The sequence below is a fragment of the Hippichthys cyanospilos genome, chromosome 2, assembly GCF_059441005.1.
Source record: "Hippichthys cyanospilos isolate Australia breed blue-spotted pipefish chromosome 2, RoL_Hcya_1.0, whole genome shotgun sequence".
NCBI lineage: Eukaryota > Metazoa > Chordata > Actinopteri > Syngnathiformes > Syngnathidae > Hippichthys > Hippichthys cyanospilos.
In genome coordinates this window covers 6,257,463-6,277,686 of record NC_142370.1, presented here as the reverse complement: position 1 = coordinate 6,277,686, position 20,224 = coordinate 6,257,463, and the positions used below count along the sequence as shown (strand labels likewise).

Here is a 20,224-nt window from a genome sequence, read left to right as displayed (position 1 = left end):
ACCACCACTCTCAATCCTCCGTGTTTTTTTTTTCCGCTAACCCACTTCAATTGTCCGTAGATGCCACACAGCGTGCACTCATGGATGGTTGGACAGATAGATACTTATGAAACGTATTTGTCCGTAGGTTGCTCCTACCATGAGTACCAAGGAGAAACGAGAGCAGTGGGGCCTCCGCAGCAGCCTTTCGCCACCTCCCTCCATCTCCCGCACCTCCACCCCACCACCGCCTCCCCACCCCTGCTCACCTCTAACCCTCTCCAGAACCAACTCCCCTTTGTCCCGCACTTCCTCGCCCCTTCCCCCGCCTCTCCCGGTGCTGGGTGCAACACCAGGCCCCGGCCCGGCTCTTCCGCCGCACCCACACGCCCTCCCATCAAGCCCAGTAGTTCCTCCGCCAACAGCGTCCCGCATCCAAGAGAGCCCCGGGGACGCGGACACCGCCGCTCTCCTGCCGCAAAGCAACAAGCTGCTGCAACTCAGCGAGGACGAGGGCACCGAAAACCCCCTCCTCACCCCGCTCCTCTCAGCATCCTCACCTCGGCATTCACCTCACAGACCTCTTCCCCTTTGCCCCGTTGACCTGGACTCCGATGAGTCACACGTGTGAAGTCAATTTCGATTTTACACATCCCCGGTTTTCAGTGACTGCAAACTACTTTCCGCATTTAACAGGTCAATAACCACACGTTTCAAACATTACAGAAAAACTATTGAATTCCACATAGGCGTCGCACGAGAGCAGGGATCCCCACCACGGGCCGGTCAATGCTTGAGAATTTTACTGGGGGGGCAGCAGACCTGCAGTTGAGGACCTCTGCTCCAGAGCACTGTGGCAGTCACGTGCTATTCTACTCTTGTATAAGTGAATGTACATTTTGGCAGAGCTTTTGCTACTGCATTCACAAACTATATCAGAAAATCTACGATAATATAAAGAAAATCTGAGGGTAAGTTTAATGGAGGCTGTTATACGACAGCTTTTTATTTAAGTATGATCAATAATATACAATTTTATTTTGAAATATTGAATATTTATGTAACAGGTGTGTCACTGTTGTCTGTTGTAGTAGTAGTCATTGCTCGTTTCATGCCTTAATGGAAAAAAAACAGTCAATGTCAAGATAGCTTTATTGAGAGTGCAGTAAAATACCTCAGAACCATAAATATTAGGATAGTGCCATACAGTATGTCCAACGAACCAACCACTGTCATTGTCCGATTCCTTTTTGCAACTTCAGATGTGTATTGCCACAATTGGTATGTGTTTCTTGTTCTGGCCTAAGACCAAGCAATATTTGTGTCATTGACTTTTAATGTATGTACAACAAATATACAGTACAAGTAAATACATTGCAAATGTATCCTGATGACTTTATGTGGACTTTTAGATAATAATAATTCAGCATTATTGACCTAAAATTCATATGGGGTTATGCACATGCATAAACTACCAGAATTACATCATAATCAATCATTGGAACAAAATGGGAGCTTGTATGTATGTGTATGTATGTGTATGTGTATATATACAGTCAGCCCCCTGCTTACGAGCATCCCGATTTGCGAACATTCCGCCTTACGAGCGTGGATCAGGGAGAATTTTGTCCTCCGCTTACGAGCAAACCTTGCTCTCGTCTTGCGAGCATTCCGACAAACCAGCCATTGAGTATGTAGAAATGTTCTCGCCTAACTGCGTCAATATATTCAGCAGTTGCGCCATCTACAATCATTAATAGATACTTATGGCGGTAACGTGAACGCTATTGGTCTTACAATCTCACACTGACTGTCTCACTCACGGTGTCTAAATATATTACCATTTAAGTGTAGTGTTTGTACAGCTAAAGGGAAAAACAGCTGACATGAAATTAAATGTGCCGATTGCAGGACAAAGAATTGTCATTGGTTTAAATGTGTGTTTTTTTTTTAATTAATTGTCAATACATTCCAACCGTTTAAAAAAAAGTGCAAATAATTATCAGTCAGTCAAGGAGACGCCAATATGCTATTGGTCGATTAAGGTCACCCGGTCTCACTCACGGAGATGCTATTGGCCGGCGTCACACGTCAATCACAGAAATGCCGATATGCTATTGGCCGAACGCCTTTATCTAGCTTGATGGGACAGGATGGAAGGAAGTAGACAAAATGAGTGAAAAACGGAATGTTTTGAAGACTTTGCAAACTTTATCTGTTAGACATAGCTTCTAAAATTACTAGCAGCGGTAAAGGAAGAAATAAGAGGATGATGTTTTAGTATCTCCGTGATTTGCACCATGACTGAAAGAGTTACTGTAACACTGTAAGACCAATAGCCTATATGCGTTGCCGTATTAACTCAAGAGGTTAATCTCTGCACCCTATTACGGGTGATTTTACAGCGCCATATAATGGTTACCTGACAAGATTGCATGTCAGGTTAATCGGCGATCTTCCAATATGCATTGGGACAGCGTCATTGTTGCAATTTTGTGAGTTGTAACCAAAGGTGAACTGACGCTCGAACAAGCCATAAGTGTGCTGCCTAGTAAATGCAACACACACAACCACCTCTCCGCTTCCACCGTGCTCAATTCACGTCGGGAAAATCAGTTGACATGAAATTAAGTGTGCCGATTGCAGGACAAAAAATCGTCACAGATTTAAATGTGTTTTAATCAATAAGATGTCAATACATTCCAACCGTTTAAAAAAAAAGTGCAAATAATTATCAGTCAGTCAAGGAGACGCCAATATGCTATTGGTCGATTAAGGTCACCCGGTCTCACTCACGGAGATGCTATTGGCCGGTGTCACACGTCAATCACAGAAGTGCCGATATGCTATTGGCCGAACGCCTTTATCTAGCTTGATGGCACAGCTGGTTGGGATGGAAGGAAGTAGAGAAAACCCTGACTGAAAAAGTTACTTTGACACTGTAAGACCAATAGCATATCTGATTTACCGTATTGACTTAGAGCATTCATCTCTGCTCATCTCTGCTTATCTCAGCACAAGTCACGTCTTTCCAAAGGTAAAAGTCATTTATCCTTTGTATTTGTTATTTAATGCAACTGTACAGTAGATTGTGTCACTTAATATTAATTTATGTATACAGCGTGATGATTTTACCTAAGGCTTCTGCGCGCGTTGCACGCACTCACGAATTAACATGGGTTTGGATTGCCCGCTATACGAGCAATTCGAGATACGAGCGTAGCCGCTGAACGGATTAAGTTCGTAACCCGGGGGCCCACTGTATATATATATATATATATATATATATATATATATATATATATATATATATATACACACACACACACACACACACACGTTGGCCCGCGCGCGTTGGTCTGTATGTTTGCTCATTGAGTATTACATCACAATGGTTTGTTTCATTGAAACGACAAACATCTGCCTGACAGGGCAGGCAAATATCTCCATGATAGGCTGTCTAACTGACAGCGTTCTGTTCTGGAATACTTTTAACCATCAACAAATTGGCCTCTCAGGATCTGACGCACCTGGAGTTTGACATAGAAAATCAAAGAACAGAATTGAGCTGGAATGAAGGCATGAGCGCAACATAGTTTTGACATGAATCTGTTTTGTGCCTGATAACAAACATATCAGAAAATGGGGGCTCGGTGCTGATTGGCATAAACGTGCCCAACTATTGAAATTGCAGATCAGACACGAGCCCGAATATGTTTCATATTTTTTCACCCTCAACCTTACCCTCTCACCAGTGGGTCCTCCGGGTGCTAGTTGCCAGGGGAGCTCGTTGTCCAAGTTTCTGGCCGTGGGATCGGCTCCTCCTGCCATCAGCATCTTCACCGCTTCAAGGTGAGAGGGACGCTTTTGTAAGGAGCTGACAATGTGCAAGGCCGTGTTTCCGCTGAATGTCTGCAACATGCATAATTTTGGCTACTCATACTCGTCACATTTTGTGGCGCTCTCATATTTTCTCCTGTCACCTTGCGGTTAACACTGCTCCATGCAGAAGGCAGCTTGAGGCAGATGTTCAACAGCTGACAGTTGGCCTCCTCAGCCGCCATGTGCAAGCATGTCCGTCCGCTTTTTAAGTCCTGCAGGAAGGGAAATGGCCCGTGTATTGACTTGAACAAGATCATCCTTTCATGGGACAGCGCTGATTAAATGACACGTTGCATTTACCGCCCCGCAAAATAAGTCAGTCATGAGTGCCCACGCTGCTAGCAACAAAAGGAAGTATGTACACGCAAGTGAAACTTTAATAATTTGCTTTATTGCTACCCGGTGCCACGCGACTCAAGTGAGGGTTGTAGTTATTACCTGTGTCCCACAGGAGGCGCCCATCCGCAAAAGAGCCTCCACACACTTAACATAAATTTGCTTTCTCTCAAGTAGCTCCCTTTGCTGGTACTGGAACTGATGCTGGTCCCTGGTGCAATCATGCGCCAGATTTCTCCACTCATTTTCAGCCGCATTGTGAGACAGCACCGCAACGTGAAGGGGAGTTAGACCTCAAGGAAGAAAGTTATATTTGAAGCGTACACTTGTACTGTTCAAGCAAAGTGGTGAAAACTAAGGCACCTACCGTCAAAATTGAACACCTCTGTGTTAATCATCTGTAAACTTCCTGAGAAAGTGTTCCAGATGCTCTGTGGGGACACCAAGTATCAAAAATAGGTAACTTGTTTTGTGTTCTAAGGGTAAAACAAAGTCAAGATTCCAGAATTTAAATGTCCCTTTAAACAATTTCATAAATTGGAGGGGAAAAAAAAACTGTGGGATGAGTTCGGTGAGGCTATGGAAAACGACTCCAGGAAGGTTTCAAGGAAATTCTGGTCCACTCTCGAGTCAAAGTTTGATGGGCGGGTCCTTGGACCTGAATTGTTACCCTGCTTTTCAAGGCAAGCCAGATTATGGTAACCAATGGGTCAATGTGATTGCAAAGTGCGGAAAGGACTCCAATCACTTCACATACTTTGTATAACCGTATTCTATAGGCCCTGGTGCCATGTACTCAGCAAGATCTAAAATATCTCTACCTAACTTTCTTGAAAGCTCATGAAGGTCATTGTCACCATCATGTTTACAACCACTTACAGTTAATAGCAATGGATTGGACAATATTTTAGTTTAACAGGCTTTGGCCCCGCCCACTAACTTTGATGAGCGAGTTTGACAGATAAAATTAATTAACCGCAAAAGTGGACCACAAAATAATTATATATATATATATATATATATATATATATATATATATATATATATATATATATATATATATATATATATATATATATATATATATATTGTGGCGAGGCGAAGAAACCACACGTTGCTGTGCTAGTGGAGATCTTTACTCTTCGCATGCCATCACAAAACTGATACAACAAAGTCCAAAACAGCAAAGACAAAGCCAACAGGTTCAAAGCATCAAAGGATCAGAGCGACATGCCTACTGGGTGAGAGACATGGTCCTAGTGTTCGCCACAATATATATATATATATATATATATATATATATATATATATATATATATATATATATATATATATAATCAATGCTAACTCAATTAAACGACGAGACATTAAATGACATTATTTAATTCCATAAATAAATAATAAAACAGTTAATTATTGACACTCTTATGAAACATTTAATTTTGGCACTTTCAATCCTCCATATGCCACTGCATGACAATATCAATACAAGCATTCTTAATCTGTTTCAGTGTCATTTCCTCCCGTTCAATCGCAACGCTACCATACTTTCATGCATAGCTGACGTTTATTAATTCGCTGCCGTCAAACTCGATGATTGCATACAAATTCTTGGGGGATCTAAGTCCAAACATCATCACAAAGTCACTTCCAGTCAAAAATAGGTTGATGTCCAATGAGCAGCTTTGCCAAAAGAGCCGGCTGCCACTTGCTTTTCCTTCACTTCAGCACCTGACTATCGTGCGACAAAAACAGGAAGTGCAATGCCGAAACATGTCCCCAACCGTCATAATGTGCAAACAATATCACAATTATGAAAACAAACTGAATGACAACGTTGAATGAATCATCAATTCAAGAAAATAAACTTCTAAAACTTGATAACAAATTAACAAATAATATTTTGGCTGTGCATTCCAGTCTAATGAGGAAAGCAAACATTTTTGTAGTGCTTTTCGTGGTCGTCAATTCACCTGAACACAGGTTTTTAACTTTTAATGACAGCTTTTTTTTCCCCATTACTTTTTCATTCAGTTATATTTCATTTGTTTTTAGAGTAAAGGTTTGTTACTTTTGTTAGTTCTTGTTTTAATGCTTTGGTTTAGTTTGGATTTGATTAGTTTTAGAAATTAGGATTAATACTAGTTTTACATTTTTTTTAATATGTAAAGTATTGGTTGAGTGCTATTTCAAATTAAAAGCTCACCAAGGGTTGTGCAGTCCACTACAGTTCTCGAACAATCAATTTCTGTAGCAAGGGATGCACCTGAACTGAAATCTGATTGGACCCCTCAGGTGCCACCCCCAGATGACTGACATATCACGGCACGGAACGTCTTGTTGGAAGGAGCCCGTTGCATTTTTAAATCAGTGATACAAGAGTACATTTAAGTCAGTCTTTAAAACTTAAAAAAACAGAGGCCTTTTGCGACAATTATGGTTAGTTTTACAAATGTAAGCGAGCTGGGCAATCCTTCGGCAAAAGTGACGAGTAGCACGTGCTGAAAACGCAGAGCTCCATCAGCGGCTCATCGCTTTGGCGACAGATTGCTTGGCTCTGCAAGACGTGGTTTCTGTTCGTCTTCATGCTTCAAAAAGTATTTTAATCGTGATCTTATTTCATGAATGAAAATCTTTTTCTTTCTTTCAGTTTTACTTTTAGACCTTTCGCTAGAGTTTGCTAACTATAATAACGTGGCTGTTTTGACTCCAGCAAAGAAACAAATATGTCATCTCCCAACCTGTAGACAGAGGTAGAATCCTTTCTCTGCACACACATGTAGAGGCGAGCGGCCCCACGCGTCTGTGGTGTTGATGTTCGCTCCATGCAGGAGGAGGTCGCCTACAATTAGGTGCTGATTGGCCGCCACGGCGATCTGAAGCGGCGTCTGTACACAAGGGGACGGGAATCAGAAATCAAGGTGGCGTATGTAACATGCACAAGCCTACATACATACTGTACATAACTTACATAGTACATACAATACGGTTTTCCTCAAATAAGGCAATCAGCTAAACAATTTTAGTTTTGTTTTTTTTAAGTTGGTTAATTTATACATAAAAGTTGAGAGCTTGATTGGATTTAGTCCTCATATCTAAAAAAAAAAAATGATACTTGTTCTTTTGTACTTTGTTCACTCAGCATCGTTAAAAAAAAGAACTGAATTCCAAGCGACAAACTTGAGTTTCCCTTTTTATTCCCAACTTTAAGATATTTATAATATCAACCCAGCAAAGTGTGTTGGAGTAAATAACCTGCTTACTCTGCTATGCTAACATTGTTGCCATAAATGTCAGTAATGTCAGCCCCCCCCCCCGAAACAAGTTGAACAGTGTGTTCATTTGTTTAGGAAAAGCTATGCATTTGTTCATATGAAACGTGAGTTGATGGTCACCATGCAAACAAAGGAGAGCTCTGCTACCTGTCCATTATGCTCCTTCACTTCTAAAGCCCCATAGTTTGATAACTTGGAAGCAAGCATGTAGACCAGAGCTCTTTTGCCTTGAGCCACAGCAATGTGAAGACATCTGTTGGAGAGATTAAAAGAATTAATTAAAAAAATGTGTCAGGACAATTAAGTTTCCTGGTTCAAATTCACAGCATTGGAGCAGAAAAACTACACTATCGGTCCCCTGGGAGAGCTTATTCATTCAAGGACACCTACATTTAGCTTTCTATGTGAGCCTAGCTACCTTGCCTTGATTGGTTCAAGCATTGTAAACTTAAAAGGCTTTGGTCCATTCACTCGGCGTGGGCAGGGCCTTCTCTTTTCAGTCTGAAGGCTCTGGCAGATTTCGGGGAGCCTGACACTAACTCACTGAAATATGATTGGATAAAATATTATTACCCAACTTTTGAAATGGAAAATCTCTAGTATAATGTATAACACTGGACAGAGTGCAAAAAGGCAAATATGTCATACAGACCATGGAGAACAATTTTATTTAAAAATATTTATGAATAAATGTGTGTTTCTGAGTATGTTCAGGCCAGCAGAGAGGGCCTTGCTGGCCTTGGGTCCACCACTGGAATACAGCATATGCACACGAGTGTTGCCACTGTATGCTCTGTTTAAAAGTCTGCCAAAGTAGCAGTTTATACTAAGTTTATGCAGTTTATGCTAACTTGTGTTAGCCCGTTTAGGGTAGTTCAAATTATTTACCGTGATTCCCCCAAAAAAGACTCACTTTTTCCCAAAAATGAAGGCCGGAATTATGGGTGCATTACATAAACAGTAACACAAACTATTATTCAACACCATTCAAGGAAGATTGATATGTCATCCACATATGAGCTGAGTTTTGAGGCATAGATGTGGGTGATAGGGCATGGCTTGGTGAAAGAGTGGTCATCTCCCAGCCGAGAGGCTGTTGGTTTGATCCCCTGACCATCAAGACCATGTCGAAGTGTCCTTGAGCAACACACTGAACCCCTAATTGCTCCTGATACTGCGTCGTCATTGGGTGAATGACTAGTTAGTGTAAGCGTTTTGAGTACTCAAGGTAGAAAAGCACTATATCAGTGAAAGTCCGTGTACCACGTGCATTTTTATATCAGCCGTATTCTTACTTACAATAATTACCATAATGGGACAAGCTAGAGGGCGGATGTCAGGTGGCTGTTAGCAGCTAGTGCCTGTTGCCGTTAAGAGCAGCTCGTGTTAGCTGAGGTTGTTAGGGCATTTTTTTAAAAAAAAAAGCTAGGGAACTGAACCAACCTTGTTAACGCACAGGAAAACTACTAAAACGGAGAGGACCATGTAAAATGCATGACGTCTCCATACCCTGCCACTAATTGAACCAGCTGGAGAAGAGTCCTCCGGTAAAGCCGGTGCTTCTAAAATAGTGGGGCGGGCCCCCCTGGGGGGGCGCGAGGTGATGCCAGGGGGCGCGCGGATGATCCCAGGAAAAAGGCTTTGTTTTTGTAATGTGGAATGTAATTGCAATACAGTAATAATTTTCATCATTTTCTTTTTGTTTCGGGCACTTTGGTGCACTTGCTTCTCTTTTTTTCCGTTTTAGACTAAGCTATAACCCGTATTAACACGATAAAAATAATCAACAGTTGTTGAAAGTTGATTTATATTGAGTTTTTCTGTTGTTAATGTTAAAAAGGATACATGTGTAGGTAGACATAAACAATTTTCATCAATAATAATCTTATTTATATTCATCGACTGAGGGGCGGGGGGGAGTTTTCTCTTTTCCAGGAGGGGGCCTGGCAAAATATAGCTGAGAAAAACTGGGTTAAGTGAACATTCCATTTGACTCATTTATTAATCGTGGTCTTTTGGCATATACACACAATCATGAACTTAATGGAACAAGGACGGCCCGCAACTTCGAATATTTATGACAAAATAAACTGCGTTCGAGGAAAAGGAAAAACAACAGCTTGGAGCTCCTTACACCGGCGCTGCGTTCACTGATCGCTCACAATGTGGGAAGAACACTTAATTTAACCCCCAACAAATATATAATTTATGGATATAAACACAACATGAAGAATTTATAAAGATGAGATTTATTTATTTTGCTATAGTTCTTCCATCGTTGCCAAAGTTTGGTGCGCCTTACACACATTAACGTAGATGACAGATGTTCACCCTAAAATTAAGGATGTGTCCTACACACAGGTGCGTTTTGTATTTGGGGAACTACAGTATTGGTGGTAGACTAAAAAATAACAAATATTTGGTGTTAGTTGAACACGTTGGTCGTTATGTTTAATTCTCTTTTGTTTGACTTTATGTATCAGAGCATGTGCAAGCAGAGTAAGGGTCATACTTGCACGGAACCTGCACAGCACCAAACCAGGCCCCGCCTCTTAAAGGCATAAGCAGGTCAAGACATTATCTTTCCATTCATCATTATTATTCGATACATTTCATCCTTGCAATTTGATTTTTTTGCTGTTAGAATGGATTTAAGATTGTGTTTTAGGTTTAAATGTGTTACAAGCATGTCTGACATGGGATAAAACTGGTCTCTGTAGAGCATGTAAAGAAACACATACTGTACTGTATATTTATTTTTGTGACATTTGTGTTTGGTGATATTGGTCATTGTGTCTTTTTGTTTTTTAAGTGGAAGGAAACTTGTCCTTGATACTTACGTGTCACCGTCTACGTCTTGCAGTTTCAGCAACTCGGGGGCAACACCTTCATACCTACGGCCTTCCTGTTCGATTTGCCACTGAAATAATGTGAAGGTACACTCCGGGGCTGGGCGTGACTCAGAACCAGGCAGGTATGCATAAGGAAGCATCTCAGCTGTATTGTCAGGGCTTTCATCCGGCAAACGTTTCCTCTTCTGGAGGTGAGCCCCAGACACCACATAGGGGGGATTTCCTACCTAAAATAGTAAGTTTGAAGAATCTTTGTCAGATGTTTTGCAACCTTGGTAAAGGTTGACCAGATGTGTTTGTCGTTTTAGGAATTTATTCATGTAATTGTATCCAAGAGTTCCCGGATTAGATATTTGTATCTGTTGCTATTACCGTATCAGTTATTTGACATAATAAATTCAATCTGGCCTCCTTGTGCCTCTTTTTTGGTACTTCTTGGTGGCTGGTTTAAAGTTTTTTAAAAAAGCCTGCGAAATATTGTAAAATATTGCTCTATAGAAAGCTGCCGATGAAAAAGTTTCAAAATAAATATGCAAAACAATAGCAGTGTGTATAAATGTGAATAAATGTCAAATTCCTCCAAAAAGTACTTTAATGAACACAAATTGTATATTTCAAAACAAGAAAATTGCGATTAGTAATTCAATTTTACAAGACAGTATTTCACCGAAAATCAATAAATGTAATGTTAAAAAAAAAAAAAATAGCAGTGTAGATTGCGTGGAAGTACCTGACTGAGTTGGTTACTCATCTGCAGCTCTCTGGCAAACTAACCTGGAAGCTTCCTTACCAACCAAAACAAAATAAACATGAATATAAAGATAATGTACACAATTGAGACACAAAATTGATTTTTTTTTTCCCCCTTCTGTGCCTACCTTGCGGTCAAGCAGTCCCTTGTGTCTATCCCAGGTCACAATGAGACAAGAAATGAGGAACTACCTTAAAAGTAAGCCACACCAGGCTAAACTTCCTTGTTTATGAATGCTCTGGGCGAGTTCCAAGTGCAAGTGCCCAGCCACAAAACAGGGCCAATCCTGTTTTGTCTCGTACTCACGAATTGCTGCCCTGTTTCGGTTTTTGAAGGAACATGAGCCTAGTCCAGTGCTTCTCAATTCCATTCTATTAGCACCCTCCCCCCCAAAACGGGTGTCCTTTTGAACATTAGCAAAAGAAAAAAAGGCAATATAAAGCTTTAAAGAACTGTTAATTATTTGTTGCAGCATTTATACAGGTTACAACAAAATGACCATGTGTATTAAAGTGTCTGGAAAAAGAAAAATCTTATTTTATTGCAATTATACTTCACATGACAAAAATAAAGCCTTTTCTCAACATTGTACTGTAAACGTCTCTCAGTAGCCCACTGCCTGCATGTGCAGCCCAGCAATATTACACCCATGGTATGCAGAAGTTTTTTTTTTTAAGTAACGAAAGGTTTTCAATCTGTCCATTTGATTAAACATTTTATCTCTCTCAAAAAAAAAAGCATCACTTCCTGCGCCATTGGTACTGAAGTCACTAGGTTCTTTTTTGTTTTATGTTTTTCAAGTGGCGAAAGAAGTGTACAGCATTTGTCTGAGGCCAATACATAAGCAAGTTAGTAACTAATTAGTAACTCATTTCCGGTTCATGCAAATGATCGACAGACATCGCAACTTGGAGTTGACTGTGCGTTTGAGGAATCCGTCCATCCAATCATGATTTTGTACGGTTTCACTTGTTCGGGGTCGCAAGTGAGCCGATGCCTATCTCGGCCCGGACAATTACATGGATGCAAATGATGACGTGCAGGATAATCACATAGGAAAATGGATTGTATTTTGAAGAAAAACAAAAGCAAACAAAAGTCACGATTACATTAAGACACTTTGTTCTTCACGGGTGTGTATAATTTTTAAAAGACATCCATTTTTTTCTGAATATGATTTTATTTACCTGTGATAGTTCTCTGACCAACTGACTTGACATGAGACAGACAAGATTTAAGGGAAAGAAGGTATGGCAGAGCCAAATTTATTATTTAGGAGCACAGGGTGGAAAAAATGAAAAGTGGCAAAGAACTACACTGTGAACCTCCCCAGGACAGGTTGCTTTCGTCTGAAATCTGACCAATATTTGGGCCCAGAATACAGTGTTTAGGTTTTGCTTTGAGGTACACAAACAGAACAATAAATATTGACCTATTAATACAAGAAGTGCTTTCTATTTGGATTCTTGGTCTGCAAATGAACTAATTTCTTCCCCAATCTTGGATTACGATCACGAAAGCAAATGCGTGCCGTATCGGGATTGCACATCGATGTATGTTCTTGGATCGTTTCCTTTTTTTTCCCCAAGAGAAGAAAATATTTTCAGTACCCATAAAGTAATAAACCATAGAAAGTGCACCAAAAGGAACTTCCAGTAATGTGAGATTTTCGGGAAGGGTAACAACGAAGAAGCATAGAGCACTATGTACAAAAACTCACTCAAAGATCACTACAACCTCACAGTAAGGTTCATATATCAATACAAAATTTTGACACGGCATTGATATCCCTGCTATAGTTCATGTTTATCAAGACCAATTAATCAGAAGGGAAGGTCCCAAAAATCGTCAGTTCAATCAGTCTTTGGTCCTCTGGAATGACGTATCGGAGGCCAGAAAAGACGTTTTCTCATTGGAGGCTGCCAAGACACTAGCTGTGACCTTGAGGTGACACAAAACAAGTCTTTGTGAATTTCACAGACTATTTCAGTCCCCTCGTCATCAGTCAGGCAAACACCAACCTGCAATATAATTGGCTCCGATCAGCATCAGCATGCTGCCCATGATGTAGAAGCCCAGTGGGACACTGCAGAAGATGCTGCTTTCACCTGATCCCAAATCAAAACATTTCAAGCCCGAGAGAGGAGATTCGAGATTAATAATCAAATTGAAGCAGCCTACCATTTCCATTAGAAGCCTGCTCCGTGGTCTCCCAATTCATTGACTTCTGAACGGCTTTCTTCCACCGGGCATATCTGAACTCGCTCTCTGTCAGACACCCAGAGAAAATCAGACGAGCGCAAAGTGGAGTGGGCCATTTCAAATATACCTTCTGGGTTGATCTGAGGCTCAAACTTCTCTGAGGTCACTTCACTCAGGTCGTCCGGGTTCAAACTCCACACGCTCACCCCCTCTGCTGCGCCGGCAGCCATCGCTGCCCCCAATGCGGTGGTCTCTGGCATGGACGGTTTCACTGAGGAAAATGAGGAGAAGAGACATTTCCGACCTTCCTTCACACAATATGCATTCGAAAAGATACAGACTTGTTTAACTGGTATGTGTATACCATATTTTACTGGACCTAGCGGCAAACAATCCACTGGTAAAACAAATGTGAGTATCTGTTCGAGGTGTGAATTTTTGGAACAACTATAAAATAGAACTGAAAAGAATCAAAGAATGTGTTCAAAATGAGTTTTAAAAATATAGTATAAAACTCAGTGGGTATGGGTTAGAACTAGCCCTTCACGTCTGGGTCTCATGTGGGCTGAATACGGGCTGGGTGAGCGGTTATAGGTTAAAACTGGGTCCTGCGTGGGTTAAGTGTGGGCTAAGTGGGCATGGGTATGTCAAACGAAAAGAGAGTCATTGATCCGTAACACAGGGAAACAACAAAATATCAACAAATATAACTGTAAACAAATCCAACAGCGACAAACCCGAACCATAACAATTCTCTTGACAACTTCTTTCAGAAAAGCGACTGCCCAAAATTCTGTCGAGGTTTGGTGTTCTGGGGAGGATTTCGAACCCCCCCATAAAAAAGGAAGCTACTTCATATTTTGTATCTGGTAGGAACCTAGAATAATACTGTAGTTCTAAACCTATCAAATAAACATATGGTACAATTAGAATGAACTCTTTAACATACGGTGTAATGCTATTATAATGATCTTTTGTCTCATGGTCTAAACAGTGGTGTCAAACAAATTTTTATTTTGGGCCGCATTGTAGTGATAGTTTCTGTCAGAAATTCTGCTGGAATGACTGTGAATTCAAATACATTTTAAATGTGTTGATCACACATTTACCAAGATTTGATCTCAGAAGCTGGCAAAAACTGTTCAAAAGAGATTTGGAGAATAAGAAAATGTTTGTTTTTCTTCCCCCAAATTTTTAAAAGTTAAAGACAACTTGCAATTTTGGTCTTTTAGTCAGAAACCTGAAGTCACATCAGCATTTCAAGGGCCACAAAAAGTGAGGTGGCAGGCCGGATCTGGCCCCCGGGCCTTGACTTTGACACCTGTGGTCTAAATGGTGTCTGTCGCTAAAAAAAAAAAAAATAAAAAAACATTGCATGCCACTTTGTCATTTATCATAGACTGGGTGATGATGAAAGTTTGTCTGACAATGTTCTTTGTTGTGTATTTTAATGCTGCTTGTAAAATGCTTAAAAAAAAAAACAACCAAAAAACAGTATCCAACAAAAAATTGTCACATTGTTGTTTTTTTTTGTAGGATACTGTTTTTTAACAGTATCCTACAAAAAAAACAACGTGACATACATGGATGCCATCAAAAAACGCAAGTGAAGAAAGTGAAAAGAAGGCCTACCAACAGGGATGCACAGTATGTCTGCCTGCAGCTGCATTAGCAACCTGTTGGATGTCATACCGCCGTCCACCTGAAGCTGAGTGAGTGGAATGCCGCTATCCTGATTCATGGCATCCAGGATCTGCAAACAAAGCACAAATTTCAAGCTCAACTTTGCACTACAGGAAAGAATGTGTGTCTGCGTGTATGAGTCTGACTGAGAGTGAGTGAGTGAGTGAGTGAGTGAGTGAGTGAGTGAGTGAGTGAGTGAGTGAGTGAGTGAGTGAGTGAGTGAGTGAGCGAGCGAGCGAGCGAGCGAGCGAGTACCTCTCGCGTCTGGAAGCAGACCGCTTCTAACGCAGCAAATGCAAGGTGACTCTTGTTGGTAAACTGCGTCAACCCGCAAATGACCCTTTGACACAAAGAAAGCAGCCGTCAAAAGTACCTGTCCGGTCACAATGCATTCCTAACCGCCTCCTACCCTCTCGCGCTGGGCTCCCAGTATGGTGCATAAAGACCCGAAAAGGCAGGAACAAAATAGCAACCATAGGATGTCCCGACTGATGCGGCCAACTTCTCTGTCAAGAAAAAGAACACACGGATATGAGGGTAAATTATCGGAGATTTTGAGCGTTCATATGAGATCGCGTGCCGTACCAAGCTCTTCGGAAGTTGCGATAATTCCAAGATTGTCCTGCAGCCAACGGACCACAGCTCCCGCGATGGCCACAGAACCCTGGCGAAAACCCAGTGTTGGACAAGTTCTATGCAAAGATAAAAATTCTATTCCTGGTGCTGTACCTCTAATGCATAGCAGGGTGGTTTGTCTCGGCCCAGTTTATAGGCCACAGTGGTCAGAAGCCCATGGTCAGACATGACTGGCTGTAAAAGACAACAGCAGTTAACTATTGGGGAAACGTTACAAGCTCCAGTCACAAGCAGAACAGCGGCAGCACCTTGGGTCCAGTGTTGCGCAGCAAAAAGCAGCCTGTTCCATAACTGAAAAACAAAACAAGGATTAGTGACAGTCTACTACTTGACTAAGCTTTTTTTTTTTCCCCGCCCGGCCACAGGGCATGCACGCACTTACGTGTTTTTGGCTTGCCCATCCTGGAAACACATCTGTCCAACTAACGCTGCCGACTGATCTCCAAGACACTGAAGAAAGGAGAAAATGCACAAGCGTTGGCTATGCAGCAATTTAAATCACCCGATAAAATGATCAATACTTACCCCAGAAATGGGAATCCCAGAGAGTGCTCCTGATTTCTGCCAAATGAGCACATGAGTTTATTTATTGGACTGCCATTTATTGAAATTGGTCACTAATGATATAGTAAACCGCAATCGATATTATGTCGACCGAACCACCCAGGTAAAATCAATGCTGAACAAGTAAAACATAAAACTATAGCACTTATGTGAAACACTTTGCCCAGATTACAACGGAAACATTATTTGACTATTTAAAGTCAAATAACAGCTGTGACCTAGCAATACTAAACACGTTAATATTACTATAAGGTGCCTAGGTGTTCTCATCAGAATCACTCAGTCATAACTCTGGGTTCGATTCCCGACAAGACAATGAACCCCCAGTTGCTCTTGATTCATCTGATTTATTTGCTTGGGCGGGGCTGGTGTGAGAATAAGCAAGGAACCCCTAGAAATGCCGTGAAATTAAATCAAATAACACTTTGGAGGTGTTGAGGCTGAGACATCGACGTTCAATGCCAGGGACGTATTTGAACTTTTTTTTTTTAAGAGTTCAGACATTCAATCCCAGATACTTAAAACAAGTTACTGACTTATCTGGGATTGAATGTCTGGGCTTTTAAAGAACTATGTCACTGGCATCGAATGAGTTAAAAGCTCCAAAAGTTGACTTTTAATGATAGGGCCACTTTAATTATATTTTGAGGGAGAACGACATAAGACATACTTTGCAGAATGGAAACCACGTTCAATAGTGTAATAATATTATATAATAATTTTTTGGTTGCTTGTTTTTTGTTCTGCTGAATTAGGAAAGTCCTAAAGCACCTTATAGTTATGGTGACTAAAACAGTGAAGGTGATATGGGCTCTGGCTTTCTATACATACACTACAATGTTCAATTTTAACAAAATTGACAAATATATAAACTCAGTAGGCAAAACATCAAATTACATAGATAAAAATTGTTTAAGATACACCAGTATTTGTTTGGACGATAACTTCACTCCTTTGCGAGAATATTGAAGGTGTGCGCAAGGAGTGAAGAGATTTCGAGGCTTTCGTGCGATCGGTGGAGCAGAAGCTGATAAGTGCAAAGTCACATGAAAAGCAGAGCCAACCAGCCCATTTCCAAATGACAGCATATCGACTCTACGTATGTGTAAAAGCAATAGAGTGTGTCCAAATGGAATATTGTGTTTTTGTATATTTCGCAATATTGTCAAACTAGCTCAGTCACTGAACAACTCCGCTTAAGAAGTTGGAAATGAGCTTGTTGAAAAAAGTATGAGCAATCACACAGAAGAAGCGGGGTGGGTAACTTGAGCGCGATGAGGAAAGAGGCGAGTTACAATGTGACTTACCCAGCTAGAACTTATTTTCTACCCGTGAGAGAGGAGACACAATGGCACACAAAATAATGCCTAAAAGAGTTTCTCTGTCAATGTGCATGCACTCAGAAAAGCTTTGGGTATTTTTGAAGCGGCATGGCATCATTTAAAAAAAAAGATTAGTAACCAGCACTTACCATAAGTCCGTAGATCTCAGAAGAACTTCTCACTCGGGGCAGAATCTCCATCGGAATCCCAAAGTATCTGATTGTGATCAACAAAAAGCATTAGCCCGTCGGGAATGTGATCGCGTGACGGCTAGATGCCATACTTGCAGAGCTCGGGGTCCCAGTCCATGGTGTGAATGTTGAACAACATGGTTCGACTGGCATTGGTCACATCTGTACAGTGGACCCCTCCAGACTTCCCCCCTGTTAAACACTGGAGAATATTTTCAACCAGTCATGCATAACCTCTTTTAACCAGAAAAAAAAAAAAGTCAACCGGTAACAGACGTCTTACCCAAATGAGCCAAGAGTCCACGGTGCCAAACATGGCGCGGTGCGAAAGAACGGCTTTGTGAACCTCGTCCACATTGTCCATCAACCAGCGAAGTTTCACTGCACTGAAGTAAGTGCTGATGGGGAGGCCTGTTTTATGCTGATTATTTTTAAAAAGGGTGCAAGGAGTCATTTCGGGTCGCGGTATTTAACCTTTCCAGGTGTGAAAGCCCACAGGGTCAAACAAGTCTGTTGAATTGTTACTTTATTGAAATGCATGCACGGCCTCTCTGCCCGATCGCAAAAAGGAAACCGGTAGAGAAAATGTTGCAAAATCAATGAGTGTTTCACCTTCAAGTGGTTTTTATTCCTCCCTGGAGTTTTGTTGATCAGACTCTCAACGGTGGATTGAGTCCGCAGATCAAGCCAAACTGGAAAAAAAGATGGAAATATGTTTTCTTGTTAAGGGCACACGTTACAGTCACAACAGAAAAATTACCTATAGCATTGTACAGCGGCTCCCCGGTTTCTTTGTCCCAAACAAGAGTAGTTTCCCTTTGGTTGGTCACTCCAATTGCTGGAAAGTAACACATTAAAAACCTCAAGAAACGCATAAAAGATAAAAGCAAATATCTCAATGTTCCCTACCTTTAATATTCGCAATATCAATATTGAGTTGTGTGAGTTTTTCACAGGTGCGCTCCATGCACTCATAAACAGATTGCAAGATTTCTTTGGGATCCTCTTCCACCCATCTGAGAGACGCAAAACACAAATCAGATCTTGCACAGCAGGTGGAATTTACATACGCGAATAACCTAACCACACACTGACCCTTCTTTGGGGAAGCTCTGTTTTATTTCCACCTGGTGATGGCTGAGGAGTTCAGCCGTTTTGGAATTGAACACCTAACAAAAAAGCAAGTTACATGTTGCATGAATGTATACTGCAAATCACATGTACGAGCATCAAATTTGTTTTCACGATGGGCTGTATTGTAGCTCGTTGTGGTTGCGCTTAAGTGTGGATAACATTGATTCCAGTACAATGGGAAAAAAATGCTCAACTGCTCAAATTTTGTGTAAACAGGAACACTTTTAAAGTTATCTTTTATAAGAACGGACAAAATCAGTCTCAAAGCGTCATAGCATCTTGGCGCGCCCGCCTGCAACAAGTAGTAGTTTCCAAGCGCCACATGAGCAGCAGACGGGCTTGTTCTAAAACGACTTCACCAGCGATGGGAGTCTGTGATTCTCTGTGACTTTTGCATGTAGACGTGGTCGTTTGAAAACGTGAACGCTGGCAGAGATGAAGAAATATAAAGTGCAGCAGGTATGTAGTGGTTGTTCACATTAATCAGTACCCAAGTACCTCATATAGTTACAAAAAGGTTGATGATTACTGAGTTGAGTGTGAGGGCGTCATAATTTTGTTCCATCATGTTCTGTGTAGGATCCCTCAGAAACGTCCCATCGTGTTTAATTACAGTATTTTATCATATTTGTATGACATTGAATGAACTTGGGTCAATGCGAAGACTAGACGGATATAGCTTTAGAGACTTTCAAGTGACGGCTGGTATGGACAAGATTTAGAAATGGCTAATGCGAGCACAAAAACAGTGCTAGTTCGCAAGTATTGACCGCTGCGTCTCACCAAGAATCGTGTGGAGCTGGTGCCCTGGTCGATGGCAGCAACCAGTGGCCCGAGCGTTACGTGGTGTGAGGACCCAGCCATGGCGCTGATCATGGGGAGCCCCGCAGCACCGTTGGGTGAAAAACCAGTTGCAACTACAAGAAATTTCAAACAAGATAGGGAGAAAGCAGTGCGCGATGTCAGGCGCTTATTTTGTGCGTACACGTGTTCTAATGGGCGCTTGCTGATGACGTATGAGTCCGCACAGCTCAGCGTATCAGTTTGCTTCATTGTATAGATGTTATGATTATCTGATTGCGAGGGCGAAAAAAAATATTTGAGCGGAGCAAATAAAACTGAGCGAGCGAAAACAGATTTTGAGCGCAGGAAAAAAAAAGATTGAAAAGAAGTTGCTCGCTCAAAATTCCTTTTTACTCCTCCCTCCCTCGCTCGCTCAACATTGCGTTTGGTCAACAGCCAGCTCTCTGCGTGAGCTCAGTTCTGCTCACAAGTTACCCTACATTGATTGACAGCTTAGTATCCAATGAGATTGCTTGCTTCACCCGGGGTGAACATAACAAGCAATTTCATGGTATACCAAGTTGTAAACCAATGTTCTTTGGAAAAAAAGTGATTTGATGTACAGTGGGTCCCC

At 41.3% G+C, this 20,224-nt stretch overlaps 3 protein-coding genes across 24 annotated transcripts in view; 1 reads left to right on the top strand and 2 right to left on the bottom strand.

Annotated features, from left to right (window-relative positions):
- The window catches only part of unc80 (unc-80 homolog (C. elegans)), a 54,591-nt gene extending 53,227 nt beyond the window's left edge, over positions 1 to 1,364 (top strand). For all 18 annotated transcript variants that reach the window (XM_088437156.1, XM_088437111.1, XM_088437084.1 and 15 more), the window contains one exon: positions 128 to 1,364. In XM_088437156.1, coding sequence (XP_088293282.1) covers positions 128 to 610 — 483 coding nt within the window. In that variant the 3' untranslated portion in view covers positions 611 to 1,364. The remainder of the gene's footprint in view (positions 1 to 127) is intronic.
- On the bottom strand, positions 1,120 to 12,172 carry nfkbiz (nuclear factor of kappa light polypeptide gene enhancer in B-cells inhibitor, zeta). Of its 4 annotated transcripts, none has more exons than XM_088437205.1 (10): positions 11,203 to 12,172; positions 11,055 to 11,109; positions 10,313 to 10,551; positions 7,620 to 7,725; positions 6,939 to 7,085; positions 4,565 to 4,628; positions 4,300 to 4,490; positions 3,963 to 4,073; positions 3,724 to 3,891; positions 1,120 to 3,509 (listed from the first exon to the last, which is right to left on the bottom strand). In XM_088437205.1, exons 2-10 carry the CDS (start codon positions 11,073 to 11,075, stop codon positions 3,471 to 3,473), a joined length of 1,086 nt encoding a protein of 361 aa, XP_088293331.1. In that variant the 5' UTR covers positions 11,076 to 11,109; positions 11,203 to 12,172; the 3' UTR covers positions 1,120 to 3,470. The 4 variants fall into 4 exon arrangements, with proteins under 4 accessions (XP_088293331.1, XP_088293338.1, XP_088293322.1 ...); XM_088437212.1 differs by having other exon boundaries at positions 3,732 to 3,891; XM_088437196.1 differs by having other exon boundaries at positions 1,120 to 3,824; positions 3,923 to 4,073.
- A 136-nt stretch (positions 12,173 to 12,308) lies between these two features.
- LOC148427027 (glycerol kinase) lies at positions 12,309 to 19,791 on the bottom strand. 2 transcript variants are annotated; one of them, XM_088437168.1, is made up of 21 exons: positions 19,591 to 19,791; positions 18,769 to 18,842; positions 18,583 to 18,689; positions 18,434 to 18,511; positions 18,286 to 18,365; positions 17,957 to 18,094; positions 17,766 to 17,875; positions 17,632 to 17,698; positions 17,468 to 17,485; positions 16,122 to 16,157; positions 15,979 to 16,046; positions 15,845 to 15,887; positions 15,690 to 15,770; positions 15,546 to 15,624; positions 15,370 to 15,466; positions 15,216 to 15,300; positions 14,910 to 15,030; positions 13,405 to 13,548; positions 13,257 to 13,343; positions 13,097 to 13,183; positions 12,309 to 13,016 (listed from the first exon to the last, which is right to left on the bottom strand). In XM_088437168.1, exons 1-21 carry the CDS (start codon positions 19,681 to 19,683, stop codon positions 13,006 to 13,008), a joined length of 1,704 nt encoding a protein of 567 aa, XP_088293294.1. In that variant the 5' UTR covers positions 19,684 to 19,791; the 3' UTR covers positions 12,309 to 13,005. The 2 variants fall into 2 exon arrangements, with proteins under 2 accessions (XP_088293294.1, XP_088293302.1); XM_088437176.1 differs by lacking the exon at positions 17,468 to 17,485.
- Between the last annotated feature and the right edge of the window lie 433 nt (positions 19,792 to 20,224).

What these genes read in the sequence shown, in the direction of transcription:
- nfkbiz (XM_088437187.1), bottom strand. Translation starts at nt 11,075, where the DNA reads ATGAGTAACCAACTCAGTCAG. An exon ending in AGAGGTGTTCAATTTTGACG is followed by an intron (nt 4,491 to 4,564) that starts GTAGGTGCCTTA and finishes TTCTTCCTTGAG; the next exon opens with GTCTAACTCCCCTTCACGTT. An exon ending in GCGCCTCCTGTGGGACACAG is followed by an intron (nt 4,074 to 4,299) that starts GTAATAACTACA and finishes CCCTTCCTGCAG; the next exon opens with GACTTAAAAAGCGGACGGAC.
- LOC148427027 (XM_088437168.1), bottom strand. Translation starts at nt 19,683, where the DNA reads ATGATCAGCGCCATGGCTGGGTCCTCACACCACGTAACGCTCGGGCCA. An exon ending in GGAATAAAAACCACTTGAAG is followed by an intron (nt 18,095 to 18,285) that starts GTGAAACACTCA and finishes AAAAATAATCAG; the next exon opens with CATAAAACAGGCCTCCCCAT. An exon ending in CACCCTGCTATGCATTAGAG is followed by an intron (nt 15,625 to 15,689) that starts GTACAGCACCAG and finishes GGTTTTCGCCAG; the next exon opens with GGTTCTGTGGCCATCGCGGG.